We start from the raw sequence: 25,137 nt of genomic DNA, 5'->3' as shown, positions 1-25,137 counted from the left end.
GGAGGAGCTGAAGATCTCACGGAGGAGAAATTCAATGAAAAAAATCGTCCCCCTCTTAATAATTAGAGTGGGCGAAAATTTTCATAAAATTGTGTTTTCTGTCTCCTTTATTCTCCTATTTATAATAGTTACATATTGGGCCCTGTCAGGGATCTATGGAAGGTTTTGGATATGGGCTCCCCCAATTAGGCTTTTACTAATTAAATTGAACCCATAATTTAATACAAGCTTATATTGGAATATTACGAGCAGCCACTACAGACGTAATATTGAACTCCCCATCCAAATCCTAAATTATAAGTAATCTGGGTTTCCATTTTATTTATTATTTATTTCCCGCGCTAAAGATATAAATGTCCATTAATTAATTAAAGTCTGCTATGGACTTAATTAATTAACATCTTATTAATTCCAAGAGTAGACTTAGCAAGAAACACTTATTTATTATTCATAGAGTAATAAAACTCCAACTGGTCAGTTTCCGAATAATAAAACCTTGTTCAAGCTCCTCTTGAGGACATTATCAAACGAGACTCTCCTCTTGCACGATTCAACATAATAGCAATCGTAGCACCACTAGATAATGATCACCACTACCCAATATACCTGGATCGTTGGGTGACGAAAAACCCGCACATTTGGTAAGTCAAAGTAGTAGATACTCAATGTCGTATGCTCAATGCTAACGTATGTAGATTAAGAAATTAATTATCAAGACCTCGTCTTTCAGTAGATAGCATAAAGACTCGTCTTGTTGTTAGATCCATTCAGTGCTATACCACACCAACGTCATCTTATTTCAATAAGGCTTAGAAATAATCGGACTGACATTGCAACCTTTCACGATAGGTAGCCAAAGCCTATCTAGGTTGTGAAATTCTTCTTTTTCTTTTGCAAAGCATTGCATAGAACCGACTGTAGTTACCTTAAAGTGGACGACGCCCACAACCAGTCTACTAAGCAAAAGACTTAGGCTTTGTTTACTTCTTATGCATTTAAATGTTTATAAAACATCTTATAAACGCACAAGCAAACACAATGTGATAATATACTGATTCTATTCGTGCGAAATGCTCGAATAATACTGAATCGGGTCAAAAGTGGATTGTAGAGTTTTTCCGTACACAAGCAAGATTCTATTCGTGCGAACTCGCTCGAAACATACTTTTCAGTATACTAAACCTAACAGTAGCATCCAAATTTATGGACTACAAGATGGTCGACTCTCGACCAATCATGGAGCAAGTTCAAGAGCTCCAAATGATCATCCATGCAATAGTGGCTGAAGGGATGACCTTGCCCGACAAATTCTTAAGGTGCACGATCATTGATAAGCTTCCTTCCAGTTGGAAGGACTTCAAGAGCTATCTCAAGCACAAGCAAAAGCAGATGACCCTTGAACAATTGATCGTGAAATTGCGCATTGAGGCTGATGTGAGCAAAAGCGACCAAAAGGCTAAGGGCTTTAGCCCACTTAAAGCCAAAGCCAATCTGTTGGAGTGGGGCGGTCCCTCCAACAAATGCCCTCGCCCAAGTCAAAAGGATAAAGGGAAGGGAAAGCAGCCTACAAAGAAATTTGAAGGCGAATGCTTCAAGTGTGGTAAAACTTGCCACTTTGCCAAGTGTGGTCCCTCCAACAGACTGCTCATGTTTGTGCCGATGGGAGTAAGTTTTCAACTTACAGTCTTGTTGATGGGAGGAAGATCAACATGGGGAATCAAGTATCATCCGAAGTCAAAGGAACTGGAGATGTGATTCTCAAAATAACGTCTGGCGTCTCTGTCACGCTGAAGGATGTGTTGCATGTGCCCGACATCCGAAAGAACCTAGTCTCTGGATCTATACTAGTTAATAAGGGTTTTAAACTTGTATTTGAATCCGATAGGTTTGTTTTGTATAAGTTTGGAAAATCCCTCGGAAAATGTTATGTAACCGATGGGCTCTTCAAGCTCAGTGTGGCTACGCGCCATGGTCCCAAGCCTTTGGCTATCAATAACAATGCGTCTACTTCCTCTTACTTGATTGAGTATTCAAACTTGTGGCATTGTAGATTGGGACATATGAATATAAACGCCATTAAAAGATTAGTAAATCTTGATTTACTAAAGGCAAATGAAGTTTATAGTAAAGATAAATGTGAGATTTGTCTGGAAGCCAAAATGGCTAAGTTACTGTTTCATTCAGTTGAAAGAAACACTAAACCCCTTGAATTAATTCACACGGACGTATGTGATTTAAAAATGGTGCAAACTAGAGGTGGTAAAAAGTACTTTATCACTTTCACAGATGATTGCACAAGGTATTGCTACATTTATCTTTTAAGAAGTAAAGATGAAGCAATAGAAGCGTTCAAAAATTATAAGAACGAAGTTGAGAATCAACTTGGTTGTAAAATCAAAACAATTTGAAGCGATAGAGAAGGCGAATATGTAGCCCCGTTTGAGGAGTTATGCAACGCAAGTGGTATAATTCATCAAACAACTGCTCCCTATTTACCCCAATCTAATGGGGTTACAGAACGTAAAAATCGAACTCTAAAAGAGATGATGAATGCACTGCTTCTGACTTCGGGATTACCACATAACATGTGGGGGGAAGCTGTTTTGACAGCCAACTATATCTTGAATAAAATCTCTCTCAAAGGAAAAGATGTTACACCTTATGAGTTGTGGAAGGGAAGGAAATCATCCTACAAATACCTCAAAGTGTGGGGGTGTTTGGCAAAGGTGATGGTTCCTACGCCCAAAGAAGTTACAATCGGACCTAAAACGGTTGATTGTATCTTCATTGGATATGCACTTAATAGTAGTGCATATCGATTTGTTGTCCACAAGTCTGAAATACCGACTGTGACCGTGGGAACAACAATTGAGTCAAGAAACGCGGTATTTCTTGAAAAGACATTTCCTTGTAAAAGGAAGGAAAACGTAGCATCCAATTCTGAGACAAGAATTGAGGATAAAATCGCTAGTTCTAAATCAGCGGATGAGGAACCTGAATCGCCCAAGCGTGCAAGGCCCGATCCAAAGGATACAGTACTAAGACGTGATAGTAGGGTCAGAACACCAAAAACATTTAGTCCTGACTGCATTGCTTTTATGTTAGATGAAGAACCAACATCTATAAAAGTAGCCTTTGATGGCCCAGACGGGCTACATTGGAGAGAAGCTGTTCAAATCGAAATTGATTTAATTTCGCTAAACCACACTTGGGTGTTGGTAGATCTACCTGAAGGTGCGAAACCTCTAGGTTGCAAATGGGTACTTAAAAGGAAATTTAAGGCCGATGGAACAATGGATAAGTATAAAGCCCGACTGGTAGTAAAGGGTTTTAAACAAAAGGAAGGACATGACTTCTTCGATACCTATTCACCTGTAGCAAGGATTACATCTATCCGAGTGCTTCTCGCTATTGATGCATTGCACAATCTTGAGATTCATCAAATGGATGTAAAGACCACGTTTCTAAATGGTGAACTAGAAGATGAAATTTATATGGAACAACCCCAAGGGTTTGTAGTACCTGGACAAACGAAAAAGGTATGCAAGTTCGTAAAGTCTCTATATGGATTGAAACAAGCGCCATTGCAATGGCACTTGAAGTTTGATAATGTGATGTTATCAAATGGGTTTAAAATCAACGAGTGCGACAAATGTGTCTACATCAAGAGCACTAATAACGTCCATGTTATAGTGTGTCTATACGTTGATGATATGTTAATCTTGGGTAGCAACACTCAAGTAATTAACGATACAAAGGTCATGTTAAAGAGAAACTTTGACATGAAAGACATGGGTCTAGCCGATGTAATTCTTGGAATGAAGATTCTAAGAACGTCTGATGGAATCATCTTAACACAATCACATTATGTTGAGAAGATATTGAATAAATTCAAAGCCTATGATGGCGCGTCGGTTAAGACTCCAATTGAACTCGACGTTCACTTGAGCAAGAACAAAGGCGAGCCCGTTGCACAAGAAGAGTATGCACTGGTCATCGGGTGCATTATGTACTTGACTAATTGCACTCGACCTGACATTGCTTCTGCCGTGAAAAAATTGAGTCGTTACACAAGCAATCCAAGCAAAGAGCATTGGAGAGCTCTCGTGAGGGTTTTGAGATATTTAAAACATACTCAAAATCTTGGGCTACACTTCTCGAGATACCCCCCGGTACTTGAAGGGTACTGTGATGCAAATTTGATATCCGACAATAGAGACTCACTTTCAACAATTAGATACGTCTTTACTATTGGGGGTGGTGCTAAGTCAGTGCCACCAGTGCTGATCCACTGCGATAGCCAATCGGCTATTGGAGGGGCAAACAATGGCCTCTATAACGGTAAGTCTCGACATATACGTCGATGACATAACACCGTGAGACATATGATCACAACAGGGGTGATTACAATTGACTATGTGAAGTCAATAGAGAATCTAGCGGATCCACTAACCAAAGGGCTAAACCGTGATCGAATGAATAAGTTGCTAGAGGGAATGGGTTTGAAATTCACAAACTAAAGAATTATCATAGTGGTAACCCAACCGTGATGACTGGAGATCCCAAGAACTTGGTTCAAAGGGACAACTAAGCTATGAGAGTTCATGAGAAACACTCAACTATATCTATTCCCTAGAGAACAATAGAGTGTTGGAAAAACTTGTCAAGTGGTGAGGCTAAGACTATGACTTTTAATGACTCCTAAGGATCTCGAGGAGATTGAGTTCTCATGGAGACCGAGTAGGGCAAGATACTCGATTAGGAATCACCTATATTAGTGTGAAGTGAGGCCGCTTCAAATAACGCACTTTTGAATCCAAAGTGGTGTCCAAGGCCGCAAAGGACACAAAACATGAGAACGGATGAGGTTGAGGTGTTTAAGCGTTAACACCATTGTCTCGGTGCACGCCGTGGGGGATTAGTTCAAAGCATCACGCTACTAAGCCGTCTGTGTATCCGATGGTGTCATCTATGGAGGGTTCAAAGCCAACAACTACCTATCCTTATGCTTATATACTTCTCGAGGGTTGAACTTGTGTCTGCATGCATATGCATTTGCCTATTTCCACTCATGTGGGGGATTGTTGGAATCTTGAATTTAAGATGTCCGGTCAACAAAGTTTGACCAATAATAAATGTGATGAGACATTTAATTTTTGGAAATTAAATGATATAGCGTCGATCTACGTTCCGCGTAGATGACTGTAGTATATTAACTTTCTCAAATCCGATTCCCGGTGAGTGAGAAATAGTGGATAAAAGTTGGTCACATTGTAGCTTTTGATAAAACTATGAGTTGAAAGTGTATGGAGTAATTAACTAGTGTTAATTATCCCACATAGGAGATGAGACACATCTTTAAATGTGTATTTATTAAGTGACTTATTACACTTAGTAATTATCATGGACTAAGATGGGTGAAAGAGCCCACACGTGCGCACACGCGCGCCGAGCCGAGCCGTGCCCTTGCCCTTGCCTTTGCCCTTGTCCTTGGTCTTGGTCTTGGTCTTGGTCTTGGTCTTGGTCTTGGATCTTGGTCATGGGTGGTCTTTGGGCTTGGTTCTTGGGCTTGTCCCTGGATCCAGACTTAATGTTTTTGACCACCTCAGGTTTGGGCAGCAGCCTGATCAACTTGACATGTTGACCCCTGCAGTGGACTAAGCCTATAAATAGGCTAGCCATTCCATGCATCAATATAGAACATTCACAAAGCATATAGCATCATAAGCTCTCTCCCTCTCCTGCATTGTTTTTCTGTCGAAAGCTCTGCCCTCTCCTCCATCCAGTTCGCCGGAGCTCTGTTGATTGCGGTGCTGCTTCACCAGAGACGTAGCCATTTTATCTTTGGGGACGAAACGCCAAACCGAGAGCACTACCGGGGCGTATCTCGTCTTGCGGAAAGAGGCCTCCTCGACTCAGCTAAGTTTTATTTCCAATTTACAGTTTCGATTTCCTTGTAATTTTCAGTTTTAGTTCTTTCTTCTTGGGTTGTATTACGTCCAGTATTGTTTATCTCTTGTAATCCCAGTTTGAAGTAGAATCCCAACATTTTTTACACTCTCTAGCTTTGTTTTCATTTTTATAGTTAAAATAAATTTATCTTTTAGTATAGTATTATTTTGCACACACTTCTCTAGCTTTTTTATGGCTTTGTTTTGTAAACTTTTACTCCCCATCCCACAAGAATATGCACTCTTTTTTTTTAGTCCGTCCCACAAGAATATGCACTTTCCAATTTTGAAAACTCTTCTCTCTAATGAGGTGTGACCCATTTTCCACTAACAATACTCTAATTACTTTTTCTCTCTACCTCTCTTATTTTCTCAATTTTCCATTAAAACTCGTGTCAAACTCAAAGAGCATATTATTTGGGGACGGAGGAAGTATAAATTAAAATAATTTTTCTTTCAATCATCATTTGAAGATCATATAGAAAACTGAAAAGTATTAATGATATAAAATATAAGAAATAAATTATAAGGACAATATAAACATGCATTATGTCTTTTTTTCAATAATTGGGTTTTGCACAAATAAGTCAAAAGATATTGTTTAGTAAAAATAGTACATTTTACAAAAGCTAAAATAAATTATCCATAATATACTGTATAAATAAATCTAAGAGAAGTCATCTAAATAGTAGTAATACAAGAAGTTAATCAAAATTTTATGTATAATAATTGTTTTAAAATAAACATTTTAACTTAACAACTAAATAAAAAAGAAAGGAAAAATAATTACTAAGATTTTAAAGTTCTGCACCATTGTAATATTGTACCCCAAACTAAGAGTCCTGGATCCACCACAGATCGTAGCTTACTCTTACATTTAACTTGAGTTTCAGATCTTATAAACTCTTAATCAATCCATGGACTATCGAACCTAAAATAATTGACTTTTGTTTGCTATGAGATTTTGCAATATATAGATATATGGGTCTTTCTTGCCTAGACTGCTTATAATTACAATTATACTAATGCGAGCATAGAATCCAACCTCTATTTTTCAGAGTTAATTAACTAGTTTTTTCAATTTAGTATCTACACTTATTTTCTTACAAAACTCCTTAAATAGTGATAATGTATGAACTTTTATTTTTTTTGAAGGATAATGTATTAACTAGTTACAACAGTTTCTTGCATTCAACATGGCATATCAAAAATCTATTGCGTGAACGGAAACAATAAATACTACTATATCTATATATAGCATGGTCCAATAAATCAATAGCATGGTCCATTAAACCACATATTCAGCTGTCGTATATAAGCTAATGAACAATTGAAACTTACTAGACAATTTCGTGTAAAATAAATTAATTCGTTTAATTAACTTCAATAATTAAACTACTTCCTCCGTCCAACAATAGTAGTCACATTTGGTGTGGACACGAGTTTTAAGAAATGTAAAGAATAGTGGGTTAGAAAAGTTAGTGTAATATGAAACACACTTTTTTATACTCCCTCCGTCCAACATTTGTTTTTGGCACGAGATTTTATATAGTGTTGTTTTATGAGTTAATGAAGAGAAAATAAAGTAAGAGATAAGTAAAAGTAGAGAGAGTATTGTTTCCATTTTTAGAAACATTTCATTTTTAATGGGACAACCAAAAAGGAAAATGTTTCATTTCTAATGTGACAGAGGGAGTATTAATTTTATAATAAAATGTGAGTGAAGTGAGTTAGTGGAATGTGAGACCTACTTGTCATTTATGGTAAAAGTGAATTGTGACTCATATCGTGGAATGTAAACGAAATGGCAAAATGTGACTCTTATTGTGGGATGAAGGGAGTATAATATTTATCTTATAAACCATGACTAATGAGAAAAAAAATCCAGTATCACTACAAAAAATTTATCATTTAGGGACATAAAAATTGAGACACAATTACTAGCGTTGGAAATTTTTTAAAATTATCTTAATCTTTTGCCTTTTTAGGATGCTTCTATTTGTGTTCTCTCTAATTTTAATCGGAACACCAATAATAAGGCACTTTATAAAGCATTGATGGTATAATTACACAAATTAGTGTCCTTAATAATATTAAAAAGTGTTCTTATCCATTTTTTATTAACTGTATCAAAATGCATTGGCTTTTTGTTAGTCAAAATAAATTTAATTTTATAATCCGGCCAATTAAAGATCTTTATTGAAATAGAATTACACACTTAAAATGAGACGATCCCAAAATATAAAGTAAATGAGACTTTTTAAATATGTTGGAAACAAATACATGACTAATTATTTTATCTTCATCAAACGAATTAGTAATTCGACTAACACCTTTATAGATTTGAGCTTAGTTATCCCATGTAGGTTTGTATCTGTCCTATGATCAAATCTATTTTTTAATAGACTATATAAATACATAGGTCAGTAAAAAATGTGATATCCTCTAATACGTTCATTTCGTTTGCCTACTTCTTAATATTATTCCATAAGAAACTCAAAGCCAACCAATACCGGAGTTCCCACCAAAAAATGACTAGTAAAATACAACATGAATTTGATTCATGGTCACAAGTTGACGGCAAAATCATCTTGGTGACCGGCGCCTCCTCGGGCCTCGGCCTCGAATTATGCTTTTACCTAGTCAAGGCCGACCGGCGCCTCCTCAGGCCTCGGCCTCGAATTCTTCTTTTACCTAGTCAAGGCCGGCTGCAAGATCATCACTGCCGCTCGTAGAATCGATCGGCTCAACTCCCTTTGTGATCAAATCAACAAAATAGACGGTCCACATCGAGATATTGCAGTGGATCTCGATGTCACTGCTAGCGACCCGTTAATCGCCGAGTGCGTGGAGAAAGCTTGGGATGCATTCGGGTTCATAGATGTTTTAATCAACAATGCCGGTGTGAATGGTAGAATTTTATTTATTTAATTTCTTGTATCATGTATAGGGATGTCAATGTAGCCCGTAACCCGTGGGCTGACCCGAATAGCCCGCTAAATTTATAGGGTTAGGGCTGGAAATTTCTAGCCCGATAAAATTAAAACCCGATTAGCCCGCACCCGATTAACCCGCGACCCGTTAGGGCTAGACCCGAAAACCCGATGGGCTGGCCCGAAAACCCGATAAAATTTCTATTATTCTATTTTTTACTTATAATTCGACATTTTATTGATTAATTTTATAATATAGATAACTAAAAAAATAACTTTCAATTTTATATTAAATATACAAATTATATATTGAATTTTTATTAATATAATAATTGATAAATAAATTAAAAACTTCAAATTCACTTAAAAAAATATTTAAATTTCTACAGCATGCATTAAAATTTCTCGAAATATCTCAAATATTAGTATTTGATCATGTTTATGATTGAGTTTGACCATATATCTCAAATGTATCATAATTAAATATTTTACATTTTATGAATATAACTAATTTTCATTGTTATTTATTGGATTGATTGCATGTAAATCTTATCGGTAGCAACCCGATTAACCCGCCGGGCTAGCCCGAAACCCGAGCTTTTAGGGTTAGGGTTGAACTTTTACAACCCGAAAAAATTCACAACCCGATTAGCCCGCACCCGATTGACCCGCAACCCGAGTAGGGCCGGCCCGAAACCCGATGGGCCGACCCGATTGACATCCCTAATCATGTATATATGAAAATTGTGTTACATGACAATATTTAGTAAGTACTTCCTCCGTTCCTTGTTAATAGAGGCATTTCTTTTTGACACGGAGTTTAAAAATAGTGTGTTAAATGGATGGTGAAAAAGTAAGAGAGAATAAAGTAGGAGAGATGAAGAGAAAATAAAGTAAAAGGGAGAATTATTTTTTGCTAAAAATATAAATGAGTCAATTAACTTGAAACTCCCCGAAATAGAAAAATGACTCTATTAACATGGAACGGATGGAGTAGTATTGTGACGCCCTGAAATTCCGTTCCTTTCTTTGAGATAAATCGGACTTAATTAGAATAATTAAGCACTAGTAGAAGTCGTGTTACTTTGTAATCGAAGAACTTTCGTTGTAATCTCAACCTTTGAATGCTAAGTATTTTGTTTGGAAATAAAATGCAAGAATAAATTTTGTGGAGATTCAAAGGAGGTACTTATATTAAAGAGATAGTAAAGTTCTTGTGAGGATTTGAAATACAAGAATAGTGGATACATACAAGTTGTTACATCATGATACTAAAACGAGGAATACTACACTTCTACTTTACGAGCTCCAATACCTAGTATTACATGGAAATGAGAGTACAACTTTCATCTATCCCTATCTTAGGATGAGGATTAGTCAAAAGAGAAAAATGAGACAAAATAGTGATGTAAGTAAATCTTCTCTCTTCTCCTCCATCCTTCTCGATCTCACAGCCGCCAAGCTCCAAATGTGACGGCCTATCCCTGCAACTCAAACACCAAAAGGGGTTAGAAATTTTCTCAACCAAAAAGGTGAAGTCTTGGATTTTCATCAATCTAGTAAGAATGTCAAATATGCCATGCCCGCATCAAATAACTCCGGCCAAAGTTCAAAGTGGAGATAAGAATCAAGATCCTCCAAATCTTCCATTATGAGAAAAGAGGCAGTAGAAACCTCAAGATGAGATCACCACCTAAGTTCAAAAGGAGCAAGGCAAATCCCCACAAATCAATTTTGTAAGATCAGACAACTTGCCTCCTCCCCAAACTTTCACCATAATAGAGATAGATACAAATAGTACAAGGTGATGTGAGCTCATCTTTTAAGCTTAAAATAGAAGTGAATCGGATTTTCTTCCACAAAACCCAAGGCTGGAATCAGCTTACACAAAATAGGCAAGAAAGTCTCTTAGCCAAATTCAAAAGGGGAAGGGGACAATAGCTCAAAGTAGGAGTAGAAGCTCCTAATGTCTGCCACACAAGTCCAAGAATTTTGCTATAAAAACAGCCACTTCCCCATTTCCTTCCACACACCATCTCAATTCCAAACTTCACCACAAAGTATGAGGAGGCTAGCATGAGGAGCAAGGAGTAACAACAAGGCTTGGGATCAGCCACAATCATCAAGGATTCACCCAAGTCAAGGTAAAACCCACCACACTACCCTCTGCATCGTTTAGAACATGCCATGATAGTCAAAAACTTAGAGTTAGAGAAGCATGACCACTTAAGGGAACCGTAGAGTTGGCATCAAAAGCCATGAAATGCAACAAAAAAAAATTAAGAGGAGCATGCTTTTAGATCTCACATCATAACAAGCCTAAGAAGTAGAACATAGAGCAGCCAAGCTTTATCCATAGCAGCCAAGCTTTAGTGAATTTATTTCACCAGAAGTTTGTGAATTTATTTCACTAGGAGTTTAGTGAATTTATTTCACCAGGAGTTTTGTGAATTTATTTCACTAGGAGTTTGTGAATTTATTTCACTAGGAGTTTAGTGAATTTATTTCACCAGGAGTTTTGTGAATTCGTTTCACCAGGAGTTTCGTGAATTCATTTCACCAGGAGTTAATTCAGATACGGCATATGTTCTAGGAAAATAGATCGGCGCATCGCTTTTAATATAGGATAAGGAAAATGATTTAGTGTTCTCGGATCTTTTACTTAAAACCCCGAGTTAACTCAAAGAGTGGCTTGACAAAACTAGTTTTTCAGTAAAATATATATCGGCACGTGTCCACTGAGTACACCAAGTACTCAGCCCTGCATATGTTTTAAAAATGTGCTGGTTGAGTGATGACGGCAGGCGGTGTTGAGCATAGACGATGAAGATCATTCGATAGAATAGTACTCGGATGCGACGTGTCTCCATACACGACGTTATCTGCTCTTGACTCTTCCGCTGCAATGTAAAAGTCGAGTTTGCACTCTTTGTATCGTGCACTCTGATATATATTTTTTTAGTTATTTCGGTTCAAGTTTCAGTTGTGCCATAGTTTTCCCCTTTCTTCCCTGCTTCTTTCATCCTCCCCTAGTCGCGATCAACCGGGCCTTCTATCCTTAAAAAGTGCGGTCGTGACAAGTATGTTGGGAAATAAAACACAGTCATAAGGCAATCCACAAAGCTGTCACTATACCGTCCATTAATCGTCCCTTAAAACACTATTTGTGGGCTCCCACTGTATTTTTTTACTCCATCCCTTAACTAAGGGACAGAACCTGCAACCATTCGTCCCTTAACCGTCCCTTAACTGTCCCTTAAACCGTCCCTTAAATTACTATTCATTCAATTTCATTTTTTTATTTTTTTTCCACCAAATTCAATTAATAAAAAACACACTTCATTAAAAATAAAATAACATTACAACATAAAATAAAAGTACAACTTAACATTCAAAAAAATAAAAAAAGACATAATTAAAATCCTAAAAAAATAAAAATGACATAATTTAAAATATAATTTTATAGAAAATAAAAAAAATTACTCCGCAGGTGAATCATCCCCCGAAGGCGGTGGAGGTGCCCTGAGGCCACTTGGAGGCGGGATACCAAGTTGTGCCGCCATAAACAGGACTCCGTTAAGCCAGGCTTCGTATTGGGTGGGCGTAAAGCGGGAAGTGTCCGCCATTGTGGCGGTCATGTACATGGACATAAGGGAGTTCGAGGGTCCCCCCGAGCCCGAGCCTGAGCCCGCTTGGCTTGATTCGTCTCGGCCCCTCCTCCCTCTAGCCGCCTTAGCCACATTTTTCCCTTACGGCCGACGGCGCCCACGGGAGGACCCCCGGCATCGTCTGCCGAGGTCTCCTCCTCCTGCGAGGCAAACTCTTGTGGCCCGATGCCCGAACCGCCCTCACCAGATGACCACTCGCCGTGCGCTTCGAGGTCGAGCCCGAGCTGGACCGCACACCGCCGGTCCACCTTTCCTCGTCCCTGACGACCTCCCAAACATCGGCATATTTGAATTGTTTGTCGGTGTCTTCGCAGTAGACCCGCAAGGCCGACCTCATAATGTCGGGGTGCGAATGCGGGATGGCGGTTGCGGCGGCTCAATCATCAACATCTCATCAATTTTCGGCCTAAATCGAGTACAATACCGTGGTAGCGTTGCCTATAGTTCCTCCGAAGCTGGTCTTGATTCTATGACAAAGGTAGGCTTTTGTGCAAGTTAATATGCTTGAACGTAGCTGAACTCGTATATAATTTGAATTATGTGCAACTAAATAGGTTATGGCTTTGGAGTTGGGAGAGTACAATATTAGGGTGAAATCAATTGCGACGGGACTTTTCAGAGTAGAGATGACAGAGGATATATACCGGAATAAGATTCTAAAAAGTGTGGTTGAGAAAACAGTTCCATTAACACGTCTTGGAAGAGTTAATCCATCACTCACATCTCTTATTCGTTATTTAATTCACGATTCTTCAAGCTACGTTTCAGGCAATGTATTTATTGTTGATTCGGGTGGCACTCTCCTAGCCTTTCCCATATTCGCTTCACTTTGATATCTATCTGTATTTTCCACTCATTAGCCAATACTATAAGAGCATCCACAACGGTGGCGTCCGTCGCCACGGCGGTCCGCGCCGCTGGCACGGACGCCACCCGCCGCCGCTGCGCTCGAGCCGCTGGCACGGCGCTGCTCGATGCATCGAGCAGCGCCATGCCAGCGAGCAGCTGACGCGGCGCGCCCTCATTCGTCAACGGCATAGCCGTTGTGTTTAAATTATTTTTATTTTTTAAAAATCGGTTTTTAATTAAAAAAACTGATAAAAAATAAAAAAAAAATCACTTCCCAAAAAAATTATATCCGTTTATAACAGTTTTTTCCCACTTTTTAATTTTTTTTTAATTTTTTTTACCCCAAAAATACACACTTTCATCTATAAATACCCCCAATTTCACTCCCAAAAATTCACATCAAACTACACAATTCTCATCATCATTCTCTCATCTCCATTCTCATCTTCAATCTCTCATATCCATTTTCATCTTCATTCTCTTAGACCCTACAACACCGCTATGTCCGGTCACGACGATAACCCAAACGGCTCCCACGGTTGGAACCCCGAATGGTTCGTTTCACAACCGTTTCCTAGTCCGGAAACGGACTATTCGGCCCCTCCTCTCACCCAAGATTCGGGCGTTCCGGGTGGCTACCGGCCATACCCGGTCGACGACCAAGGTGGCTCCGATGGGCGATACGGGTGGACACCGGAGCCTAGGCCTCCCGTCCCTTCCCAAACTCCGACTCCTCCATCTCGCGCCGGTGTCCGCACACCGTACTCACCGGCGGAGATGGATAGATTGTTCAAGGCGTACTTGAAAATATCCGAAGATGCGGTGGTTGGCACGAACCAATCCGGCGATCACTTTTGGTGGCGCGTCTCTCGGCGGTACAATGCAAACCGGCCGCCGGGAATGATCGAGCGCAACGAGAGTATGGTGCGCAACTGCATCGGCCGAGCCAACGACGAAATTGGCAAGTTCAATGGCTATTTCCACCAGGAGTCACGGAATGCCGGGAGCGGCCGGAGCGAGGTCGACATCATCACTGCGGCGCTGAGCACCTACCAATCCATGAACGGTAAGTAGTTCAAGTACCTAAATGTTTGGCAGGAAACGAGGACGCACCCGAAGTATCTGGGAGGCGTAACATCCTCCTCTAGCGGCTCCTCCAAACGGTCACGGTCGGCATCCCTATCCGACGCCGGCGAAGAAGTGGCTAGCCAACTCGCCGAAGCTAACTTGGGTAGCCCCGAAGCCGGACCAAGCGGTTCCCGACGCCGACCGCAAGGAAGGAAGAAGGCAGCGGCCGAACGCCGTCGCGCCGCGACTCCATCTGCCCCCGTTCCCGAACCCGCACCCTATGTTCCACCTCCACCCCCGAACAACTCGTTGTGTGCCCTTTTGGCCCAACTCAATATGGCCGATAGGTCATCTATGACCCCCACGCAACTTCAAACGCACGAGACCATGATATTGGGTCTCCAAAAACAATTGGGGTTGGTGCCGCCGGATGCGTAGTCTTCCTCGGGTAATATTAGCCAATAATTGTGTAATTTTTAATTTTTAGGATTTTAATTATGTAATTTTTAATTTTTAGTATTTTAATTATATAATTTTTAATTTTTAGGATTTTAATTATGTAATTTTTAATTTTTAGGATTTTAATTATGTCTTTTTTATTTTATTTGTAATTTGTAATATTTATTGTGGTTTTTTAATGAATTTTAGTATTATGGAAATGTTTTTGTGTAATTGAATTTTAAATTAATTGTGCTCGTCCTTGCGGAAGAGCACAGCTGTGGGTGTTGTGCTCTTGCCAGAGAGCAGGCAGAAAAAGTGGGGTCGGACCCACAACCGTGCCGCTGGCAAGAGCACGGTTGTGGATGCTCTAATAATCTTATTTTATTAATTCCAACTCTTATTTAATTATTAGTACTATCGTTTATTGGTTGTTGGACGTACCATCTTTGATGGTCGAGACTAAAAGGAAGACGTAATTCATGAAGGGGTTGGCAGCAGAAGCGTGCATCAAATAAATCAGATAATAAAAGTGATCTATTTAGCAGATTGTTTAGACAAAATCTATTCGCTTAATTATCACATTTATCATGCTCGTAACTTTTATTAGACATGCTTTAAGTATAATTGAAACCTAAAACATACTTTTCTACGGAGTAGGAATAATACTTTGATGATTCTCCAAAGAATCAAAGATTGCTCGCGACTTCTCCACGTGAGGCGTCGAGTACTAGACCATGGATCTTCTGGCTGGTTCCCGAACTGTATTCCTATATCAGTGTGGGCTGATCTCACCGGGATACTAGGACTTGAATACATAGGCAGAAAAATCGATCTCGCGGAGGAGAATTGAAGAGAAAATTCGTCATCTTCAAAGTAGGAGAGGGGGACGAAAATTTTAGTGGAAAAATAAAGTGTATTTTCTGTCTCATTTATTCTCCTATTTATATTAACTTCTTTTTGGGCCCAGACAGGAATCTATGGTTTTGGATATGGCCTCCCCCAATTAGCTTTTTACTAATTAAATTGAATCCCAATTTAATATAAGTTTATATTGGAATATTACGAGCAGCCACTACAGAAGTAATATTGCACTGCCCATCCAAATCTGAAATTATAAGTAATCCGGGTTTCCGTGTTGTTGTTCAAATCTCACGCTTAAGATATAAATGTCCATTAATTAATTATTGTCTGCTATAGACTTAATTAATTAACATCTTATTAATTCCAAGAGTGGACTTAGCATGAAATGTTTATTTATTATTCATAGAGTAATCAAACTCCAACTAGCTAGGTTCCGAATAATAAAACCTTGTTTCGCGCTCCTCTTCAGGAAATTATCAAACGAGACTCACCTCGCGCACAATTCAACATAATAGCAATCCTAGCACCGCTAGATATTAATCACCACTACTCAATATATCAGGATTATTGGATTGCGAAAAACCCGCACCATTTGATAAGTCAAAGCAGTGCATAATCAATACCGTATGCTCAATGCTAACGTACATTGATTAAGAAGTAAACATTTATCAAGTCCTTGTCTTTCAGTAGATAGCATAAAGACTTGTCTCGGTGTTAGACCAGTTCAGTGCTCTACCACACCAACGTCATCTTATTTCAGTAAGACTTAGAAATATGTGGACTGACATTGCAACCTTTCACGATAGGTAGTCTAGTCCTATCTAGGTTGTGAAATTCTTATTTTTCTTTGTTCAGAACTGACCGTGTTACCTTAAAGTGGACGTCGCCCGCAACCGGTCTACTAAAACAAAGGCTTAGACTTTGTTAAGTTACTTATACATTTAAATATGCAATAAACATCCATTAAACGTAAAACATAACAACATTACGACCAAAATAATCTGTTTTATTTCTTGGAAAATAAAATAAGAGTTTTTACAGTATTCAATCACTCAAAAGGTGATTTCTAGTATTCAAACTCTAACAATTCACACATAAGGGTACAATCAGAAATGGGAAATTTACCTCTTTCATGAATCACATACAAATCAGATTGAAAGGAAGATGACTCCTAAAGTGGGACGGATGGAGTATTAGAAATTCAATCAACGTATGTAAAACTCAATCAGTATATATTAGAAACTCAATCATCATATATTAAAAAACCCAATAAAATATACTCCCTTCGTTCCTTGTTAATAGAGACATTTCTTTTCGGCACGGAGTTTAAGAATAGTGTGTTAAATGGATGGTGAAAAGGTAAGAGAGAATAAAGTAAGAGATAAAGAGAGAATAAAGTAAAATGGAGAAATACTTTTTGCCAAAAATAGAAATGACTCAATTAACTTAAAATTTTTCGAAATAGAAAAATGACTCTATTAACATGGAATGAAAGAGTATATTAGAAGCACAATCAGCATGGATCAAAAATCCAATCTATATATAGTCTAATCTATATCATATATTAAAAAACCCAATGAAAAGTGCTTGTGTGCATATTGCAAAAAGTTTTGTCCATAAATTAACAGTTATTAGAACATGGTTTAATGTTTCCATATGAATATGGTGTTGTGAAAAAAACTATATGCTTAAAACTTAAAAGTGAATATGAAAAGTTGGGTCAGAAAAGTTGAAGTTGACAGAAGGACAATAGATTCTTAGATTAATTTCATTATTTTCAGCTTTTTATCCATGCATTTACTTAATATCTGAGGTGCATTAGTTGTACACAGTTAAATGCCTGATGTAATTTGAATTCAAATTTAAAATATTAGAGCCAAAATTTCTAAGATTGGATCTATAAATACTAATTTCCAAAAATGAAATTTTACCACATTTAAAATCAGATTAGTTTGTACTATGCATTTTATCTCTCCAGTTTTTGTTCCATTTGTGTTTAAATATTTTATATTACTAATTTTGTTTCATCCTTTTGTTATCGTTTCAGTTTGGGGCAAAAATTGCAACTTTTTGTTTGTTGTCTTTTTAGTTTCTATTCATCATTTTAAGATATCTATTAGTACAATATATAATTTTTTACTGCTACATAAATAGTACTCCCTCTGTCCTAGATAATTTGTCATATTTTTCCATTTCAGTCCGTCCCACATAATTTATCTCATTTCACTTTTTACTATTTTTTATAGTGGATCTCATATTCCACTAACTCATTCCTACTCACATTTTATTATAAAACTAATATATAAAAATATGACTCACATTCCACTAACTTTTTCAACTCACTTTTCATTACATTTCTTAAAATCTGTGCCCGGTCAAAGTGAGACGAATTATCTGGGACGGATGGAGTATTTGATCTTTCACTTTCGCACAAAAATGATACCTGATTTTTGTTTTATACTATCGTTTTTTATATCTAAAAATCACATTTTGAGTACCTGATGCTAATTTTCTCCCCAAAATACCCCCCAAAAATCACATTTTCACATTTTTGCCATGTAAGACATTTTTGGGCATACACAAAAAGAGGACCTAAAATGATATTTATATCTTCTCTATCTTTCTCTTCTATACTATTATTATGGAGTAATTTACTATTATAAATATTATTACTATGATATTAATATTTAATTTACTTTTTAATACAATTCAAATTATGACTCAATACTTATTTAAAATATAAGTCATATAATATTAAATAAAAATAATAATAATAATTATTATTATTATTATTTTATCTTATTAATAACTAATTAATAGTATAGTCTTAATAAAATTTAAAATTATGAAATATATTTATTACATTAATAAAATGGTTGAATATTTTTAATTAGGTGTTTTAGTCCTAAAAAATAATATAAAACAATTAAATTAAAAATATTCAATTGATTTAATTAGTTTAAACAATTAATTAATTAGATATTTTTTTCTTAATTTATATTATGAATATCAATTAGGTGTATGTATAAAATACCAAAAAAAAAGAAAAAAAAGAAAAAAGAAAGATGAGGAAATAGAAATTTCTAAGAAGAAAAAGGAAAGAAGAAAAGGAAAAAAAGAAAAAGAAATCACATGTTATTTAATTGAAATTTCCAAAGATATCTTCTATGACTTAAAAATCACATGTTTGGTACCTAAGGTTATTTTTGTCACGAGGTACCAAAAATGATATAAAACAAAGATCAAGTAGTATTTTTATGCAAAAGTGAAAGATTAAATACTATTTATGTAGTTCACTCTTTCTTTTATGAGCGATGAACTTCTTCATAACGTCATACCGTTTGTCATCAATGATCTTCACCAAAATATCAAAATCCACTAAAGAAAACAGAAAAGGAACAAATAAATAACATTTCTTAATTGTACAAATGGGGAAACCGAACCCAAATTCTTTATTTTTTCCCATCTTTGAGTTTGCACTATTCACAAACCAGTTTCTTTTTCAAAAAAATTGGATAGAAAGCCAAAATTTTGTTATGGAGTATTTCCAAAATGAGAAAGTGAAAAGATTAATAAGAATAATAAAGAAAAAGTCATCCAACAAAATACAATTGATCATTAAAAAACAAACACAAAATAGAGATTCAACCGTAGATAGTTTAGATCTACTTTTGTACCAAAGGAAATATGGTAACTACTTCAATAACACAAGTAAAAAAAATACGAAATGAGAGAATGTAAAATGAAAATAGAAGTGAAAAAGATTGAGAGGATGCGATTTCAGAAGAGCCCATATCCTAAAAATCCCTAAAATGTGAGGTGTTGCTTATATTCTAAAATATGGCCAATATTAAATTATTAATCCTACGATTTATGTATTGCAAACGCCATGTGTGCTTCGAGACTTAGGTGGGGAAAACATACATAATTGAACTCTAAAAATATGGCCTATGACACAAAATGGGGAAAATATACATATATTATTACTCATGAATCATCTCATTTTCTAAATTCTCAAAATGGTCTTGGTTAATATTTTAAATAATTTGGTTAATGATATTTAATGGTGTCGCAGCACTGGCATATGACACAACTCTTTGTCATCGAACTTCAATCGACCAATTTTTAAAAATAACTAATTACTCTATTACTCCAGTTATATATTTGGAGTATATATTCGGTCTTGGTTAATATTACTCTCAGAATGGAGTATAATTTTAACTTTTTTTTGAATTGTCTCATTAATTTATATATGGAGTAAATGCTATACTTCAATCATATATTGGGAGTATGTATTTGGAAGCCCAAATACATTAGCACAATCTTATATTCTACTTTTCACGCTAAAGTCAATAGTTTTTTGTGTTAGTGGCACTAAAACTATAAGCAATTGAAATGACACATAAATTAATATGGACAATTAAAATGACACGGAAATTAATGCACAACTAGTAAAGTAAGAAAGAAGAAGAGAAAGATAGTTAAAGTAGTACCGTGAATAGTGAAACTCACATTATTGTTATTATTATTATTATTATTTTAATAAGTTGTAATGTGTACTATAGTGATGTAAGTTGTAAATAAATTGATGTATATGAGTAATGAAGTGGGGCCCAACTTTCCACAAATGGAAATGCCTATATTTTTATGGGACTGACGAAAATGGAAAGTGCATATTTATGGGACGGAGGGAGGTATGAGACCTCTCAAACTTTAGGGCTGAGTTCCAGAATAATGATATATTAGAGGATCTAAATGAAAATAACCAGACGCCGTAAAAATTTGAATTTGAAACTAAAAGACGTCAGTGCTGTATCATCAAAAACAGAAGGGTGATTTTCTAAATTACTAATCAGAAGAGGGTCGAAATGCAAATATCCGCAAGCCGTAACGTATATCCACCTTCTTTCTCTCTCTAAACCCGCCATTTCCCCCTTTTTCAAACCGTCGGGGAAAAAAAACCTACCCCCAAAAAATCCAAGTGGAATACGAGGATCGCCGCGACCCGGTTGATTTGGTCATGACCTTAGATAGCTGGCCGATTTCTCCTCTCAACGACGACGTCACATCGCAGTCTCAGGCCGACACATTTCTCGTCGGTTTCGTGATCGTCAACGTTGTCGGCCTCCGGTATTACCACGGAACAATCAGCGGCCGCGAAATCGTCGGTCTGGTTCGCGATGAGCTGAATCCGCACGATGAGAACGCGATTAAGGTTCTCAATATGTTGTCGGAGCAGGTTGGCTTCATCGAGCGAGCTGCTGCTGATGTGCTGTCGCCTCTGATTGATAGCCGGTCGATTTCCGTTGAAGGTAGATGTTGATTTTTTTTTTCAAATGACTGAAGGCTTAGTTTTCGTGTTTGTTGAGTTCGTAGAGTTCTGATTTGTTAATGCGACTTTTGAATGATTACCGTAGCTTTATGAGGATGTGATTTTTGGGGGAATGAGTTTTCTAGTATTTTTCATTTTTTCATTGCATTGCTTAAAATGTAAAGCTGGAAATGGTAGTGAACTATGCATTGCAGATGCTACACTAAGTGGATTTATTGAATGCTGCATGTTTTGTCTAATTCCCACATGTAAAGGGTATGCGTGAAAGTAGATAGTAGATAGTAGATTCAAACAGTTAAAAGCAGTGTTAAAATGTCCCACATCGACTTGGTGATTATCCTATCTACTCCATATAAGAGTGGATAACCCTCCCTCCTTATGAGGCCTTTTAAGGGGGTGAGTGGCCCCCAAGATTATGCGAGTGTTGCATTCCATTATTCATTGCTTTTAGGGCTTGGCTTGGTTACAAGCAGAGTGCATTTTCACTGAAGCTTTACGACCTTGTGAAGCAAGAATGCCTTTTCTTTTTGAGTTGATTTCTGTCTTGAAGTTAGTTTCAGTTTATACTAGTTTAACATGTGTTGAACACGCGATAGGAATCGTGCCAAAACCACCAGGAAAGGGGAGCAGATTCAAGATTCCCTGTCAAATTCACATTTTTGCAAGGATAGAGGATTTTGGGAGGGTAAAGATGGCAATATCTAGAGGCGGACTGCAGTTAATTTCAGAAGGCAATGCATCCTTTACATTGTCTGAGGCAGTGGCTGTGAAAGAGACAAAGTGTATTTTAGAGGAGAAGAGTGTAGATGAGATATTCAAACTGTTGGATTTGAAAGTCAGTAAAGAAGGGTTGTCGGAACCATTGGATCCACCAAAAGATTTGATAAAATCTGAGCTCTTTTTTCATCAGAAGGAAGGACTGGGATGGTTAGTGAGTAGGGAGACTTCATGCGAATTGCCTCCTTTTTGGCAAGAGAAAGATGGTGTATATGTGAATGAATTGACTAATTACCAGACTGTGACAAGACCAGAGCCCTTGCGAGGAGGCATTTTTGCTGATGACATGGGTTTGGGTAAAACACTTACACTCCTCTCATTGATTGCTTTTGATAAGTCGGCTCTTGCTGTAGATTCATCTAGCAGTATAGGCGGTATAGCTGATGCAGATGATGAGGAATCAGGTGAAAAGTCAAAGAGGGGAAGGGGGAGGAAGAAGTCTGATACTTTGGGGAAAAAGAGGAAAGCTGAAGATCTTGGTCCAAACAGAAAGGGGAAAAGTCCTGCTTTCGATAATTGCTCTTCTTTCGAGGCAAAGAGTACACTTATAGTTTGTCCGCCTTCTGTCTTTTCATCGTGGATGACACAGTTAGAAGAACACACTATAAAGGGGACTTTTAAGGTGTACATGTACTATGGCGAAAGGACTAAAGATGCTAAAGAGCTTAAGAAATATGATATCGTACTGACGACATATTCTACACTGGCCAGCGAGGAATCACAGGACGAGTCTCCTATTAAAAAGATTGAGTGGAGACGAGTTATATTAGATGAGGCACATGTGATAAAAAATGCAAACACTCAACAGAGCCGTGCAGTCACCAATCTTAATGCAAAACGTAGATGGGCTATTACTGGGACACCTGTGCAAAATAACTCTTATGATTTGTTTTCATTAGTAGCCTTTTTGAAGTTTGAACCTCTTTCAATGAAAAGCCTCTGGAATAGTTTAATACAACGACCACTTGCTCGAGGAGATGAGAAGGGTATCTCCCGGCTTCAGGTAAATACATATCAATCTTTAGTATTTCTTCCATAGCTGTTTCTTTCTCACATTCAAAATTCTCTTCTCATCACTTGAAGAACCATTAATTGTGGGACTTTGTCATGTGTTTTCAGGTTCTTATGGCTACTATATCTTTGAGACGAACGAAAGAGAAAGGTTTGGTTGGTCTTCCATCTAAAAGCATAGAGATCCATTTTGTGAACCTTCCTGAAGAAGAGCGCAGGGTTTATGATCAGATGGAAGAAGAGGCGAAAAAGATTGTTAAAGACTATATCTCTAATGAAAGTGTAGTAAGAAACTACTCAACTGTTCTTAGCATTATTGTAAGGCTTCGTCAAATTTGCACGGATCTGGCCCTGTGCCCAGCAGATCTTAGAGCTCTACTCCCACAATGCCAAATTGAAGGTAATATGTCAGAGTAAACTGCAGTATGTGTCTTCTTGCTCCCCACCTCGACTATAATTTGGCATGGTCTCACCTCATGCTATACATTTAGAATAATTAATTGGTTTTGTTATTTTTGACATCTGTTCTAGCCTCTAGGCCTCTGTTGGCTAATTAATTACCTATGTGATCTACATGCTAGATTGTTTCAACTAATCTATACTCTTATTGATAGAGTTTTATCAAATACTGTTATATATTCATGGTATAATCTTTTTTAATCATCTCCCACTTCTAATAAGTTGTTAGCTTGGGATTCTAATTATTTATCTTGTGTTTTTGGATGCTTACCAAATCCACGCAGATGTGACGAACAATCCAAAATTGCTGCAAAAGTTGCTTTCTGTGTTGCAAGACGGAGAGGACTTCGACTGTCCAATCTGCATCTCTCAACCCATGGACATTATAATAACATGCTGTGCTCACATTTTCTGCGAGCCGTGCATCCTAAAAACAATAAAACGAAGCAAACCCTGCTGTCCAATGTGCCGTCACCCACTCTCAGAATCCGACCTTTTCAAAGCCCCTCCAGAGTCTCAGACAACTTCTACTGAAGGTCCATCATCAAGCCCCTCATCCAAAGTTGCTGCACTTTTAAAACTCCTAACAGTGTCTAGAGACGCTAGTCCTTCTTCCAAGTCAATTGTCTTCTCTCAGTTCCGGAAAATGTTGCTTCTGCTAGAAGAGCCCCTGAAGCAAGCCGGTTTCAAAGTGATCTGCTTAGATGGATCGATGAATGCAAAGAAGAGATCACAGGTGATCAAAGACTTTGGAGTCCCAGCACCGGAAGGCCCCACAATCATGCTGGCTAGTCTGAAAGCTTCAAATGCAGGGATCAATCTCACAGCTGCGTCAACCGTGTATCTGCTGGAACCATGGTGGAATCCTGCTATTGAGGAACAAGCCATGGACAGGGTGCATCGCATTGGGCAGAAGGACGATGTGAAAGTCGTGAGACTGATTGCTCAGGACACCATAGATGAGAGGATCTTGCAGCTGCAGGAGAAGAAGAGAATGCTGGCTAAGAAAGCTTTCGGACGTCGGAGCCAGAAAGATCAGAGGGAGATAAATAGAGGTGATCTCACGGCCTTGATGAACTTGTAAGGCGTGATTTTCTTTCCTTTTGCCATTTTGATGAGATTTTGTTTAGTGGCTGAAAATGTATATATATGCGTTGGCATCACTAACTATTATTCTCTCCATCCCACAATAAAAGTCTTGTTTTGCCATTTTGGTCCGTCCCACAATAAGAGTTCTATTTCACTTTTATCATAAATGGTAAGTAGGCTCTATATTGCACTAACGTATTTCAGTCACATTTTGTTATAAAACTAATATATATAAGTGAGATATATATTTCACTAACATATTTAAGTAATTTTTTTACATTTCTTAAAACTCATGCCATAATTAAATAAGACTTATATTCTGGGACAAAGGGAGTACTAGGCATTAAAATAATATTCCCTCTACATCACTAACAATTATTGGGCATTAGCTTGGTTAAATAATATTCTCCATGTCCTATTAAAAATGAAATGTTTTCTTTTTTAAGTTGTCTTATTAAAAATGAAACGAAACAACACTATTTGTATTTTTTTCATCTTTTTTACTTTACTATCTCTTCATTAAATCACAAAATAATACTACGTCAAATCTTGTGTCGAAAATATACTCCCTCCGTCCGCCATTAGGAGTCTCATTTCTTGGCGGCACGGGTTTTAAGAAATGTTAAGAAAAGCGGGCAGAAAAAGGTAGTAGAATAGGGGTCCAACTAGTATATATTAGTTTTAAATGAAATGTGAGT

General features: G+C 37.4%; 1 protein-coding gene across 1 annotated transcript; it reads left to right on the top strand.

Moving 5' to 3' along the window:
* The first annotated feature begins 20,668 nt into the window (after positions 1-20,668).
* On the top strand, positions 20,669-24,559 carry LOC121802826 (putative SWI/SNF-related matrix-associated actin-dependent regulator of chromatin subfamily A member 3-like 1). Its single transcript, XM_042202530.1, has 4 exons — positions 20,669-21,083; positions 21,700-22,883; positions 23,000-23,291; positions 23,635-24,559. The coding sequence occupies exons 1-4, from the start codon at positions 20,792-20,794 to the stop codon at positions 24,432-24,434; spliced, it is 2,568 nt and encodes an 855-aa protein (XP_042058464.1). The 5' UTR covers positions 20,669-20,791; the 3' UTR covers positions 24,435-24,559.
* The last annotated feature ends 578 nt before the right edge of the window (positions 24,560-25,137 follow it).

Source organism: Salvia splendens, chromosome 5, assembly GCF_004379255.2.
Source record: "Salvia splendens isolate huo1 chromosome 5, SspV2, whole genome shotgun sequence".
NCBI classification, from domain to species: domain Eukaryota; kingdom Viridiplantae; phylum Streptophyta; class Magnoliopsida; order Lamiales; family Lamiaceae; genus Salvia; species Salvia splendens.
This window is presented reverse-complemented; position numbering and strand designations above follow the sequence as displayed.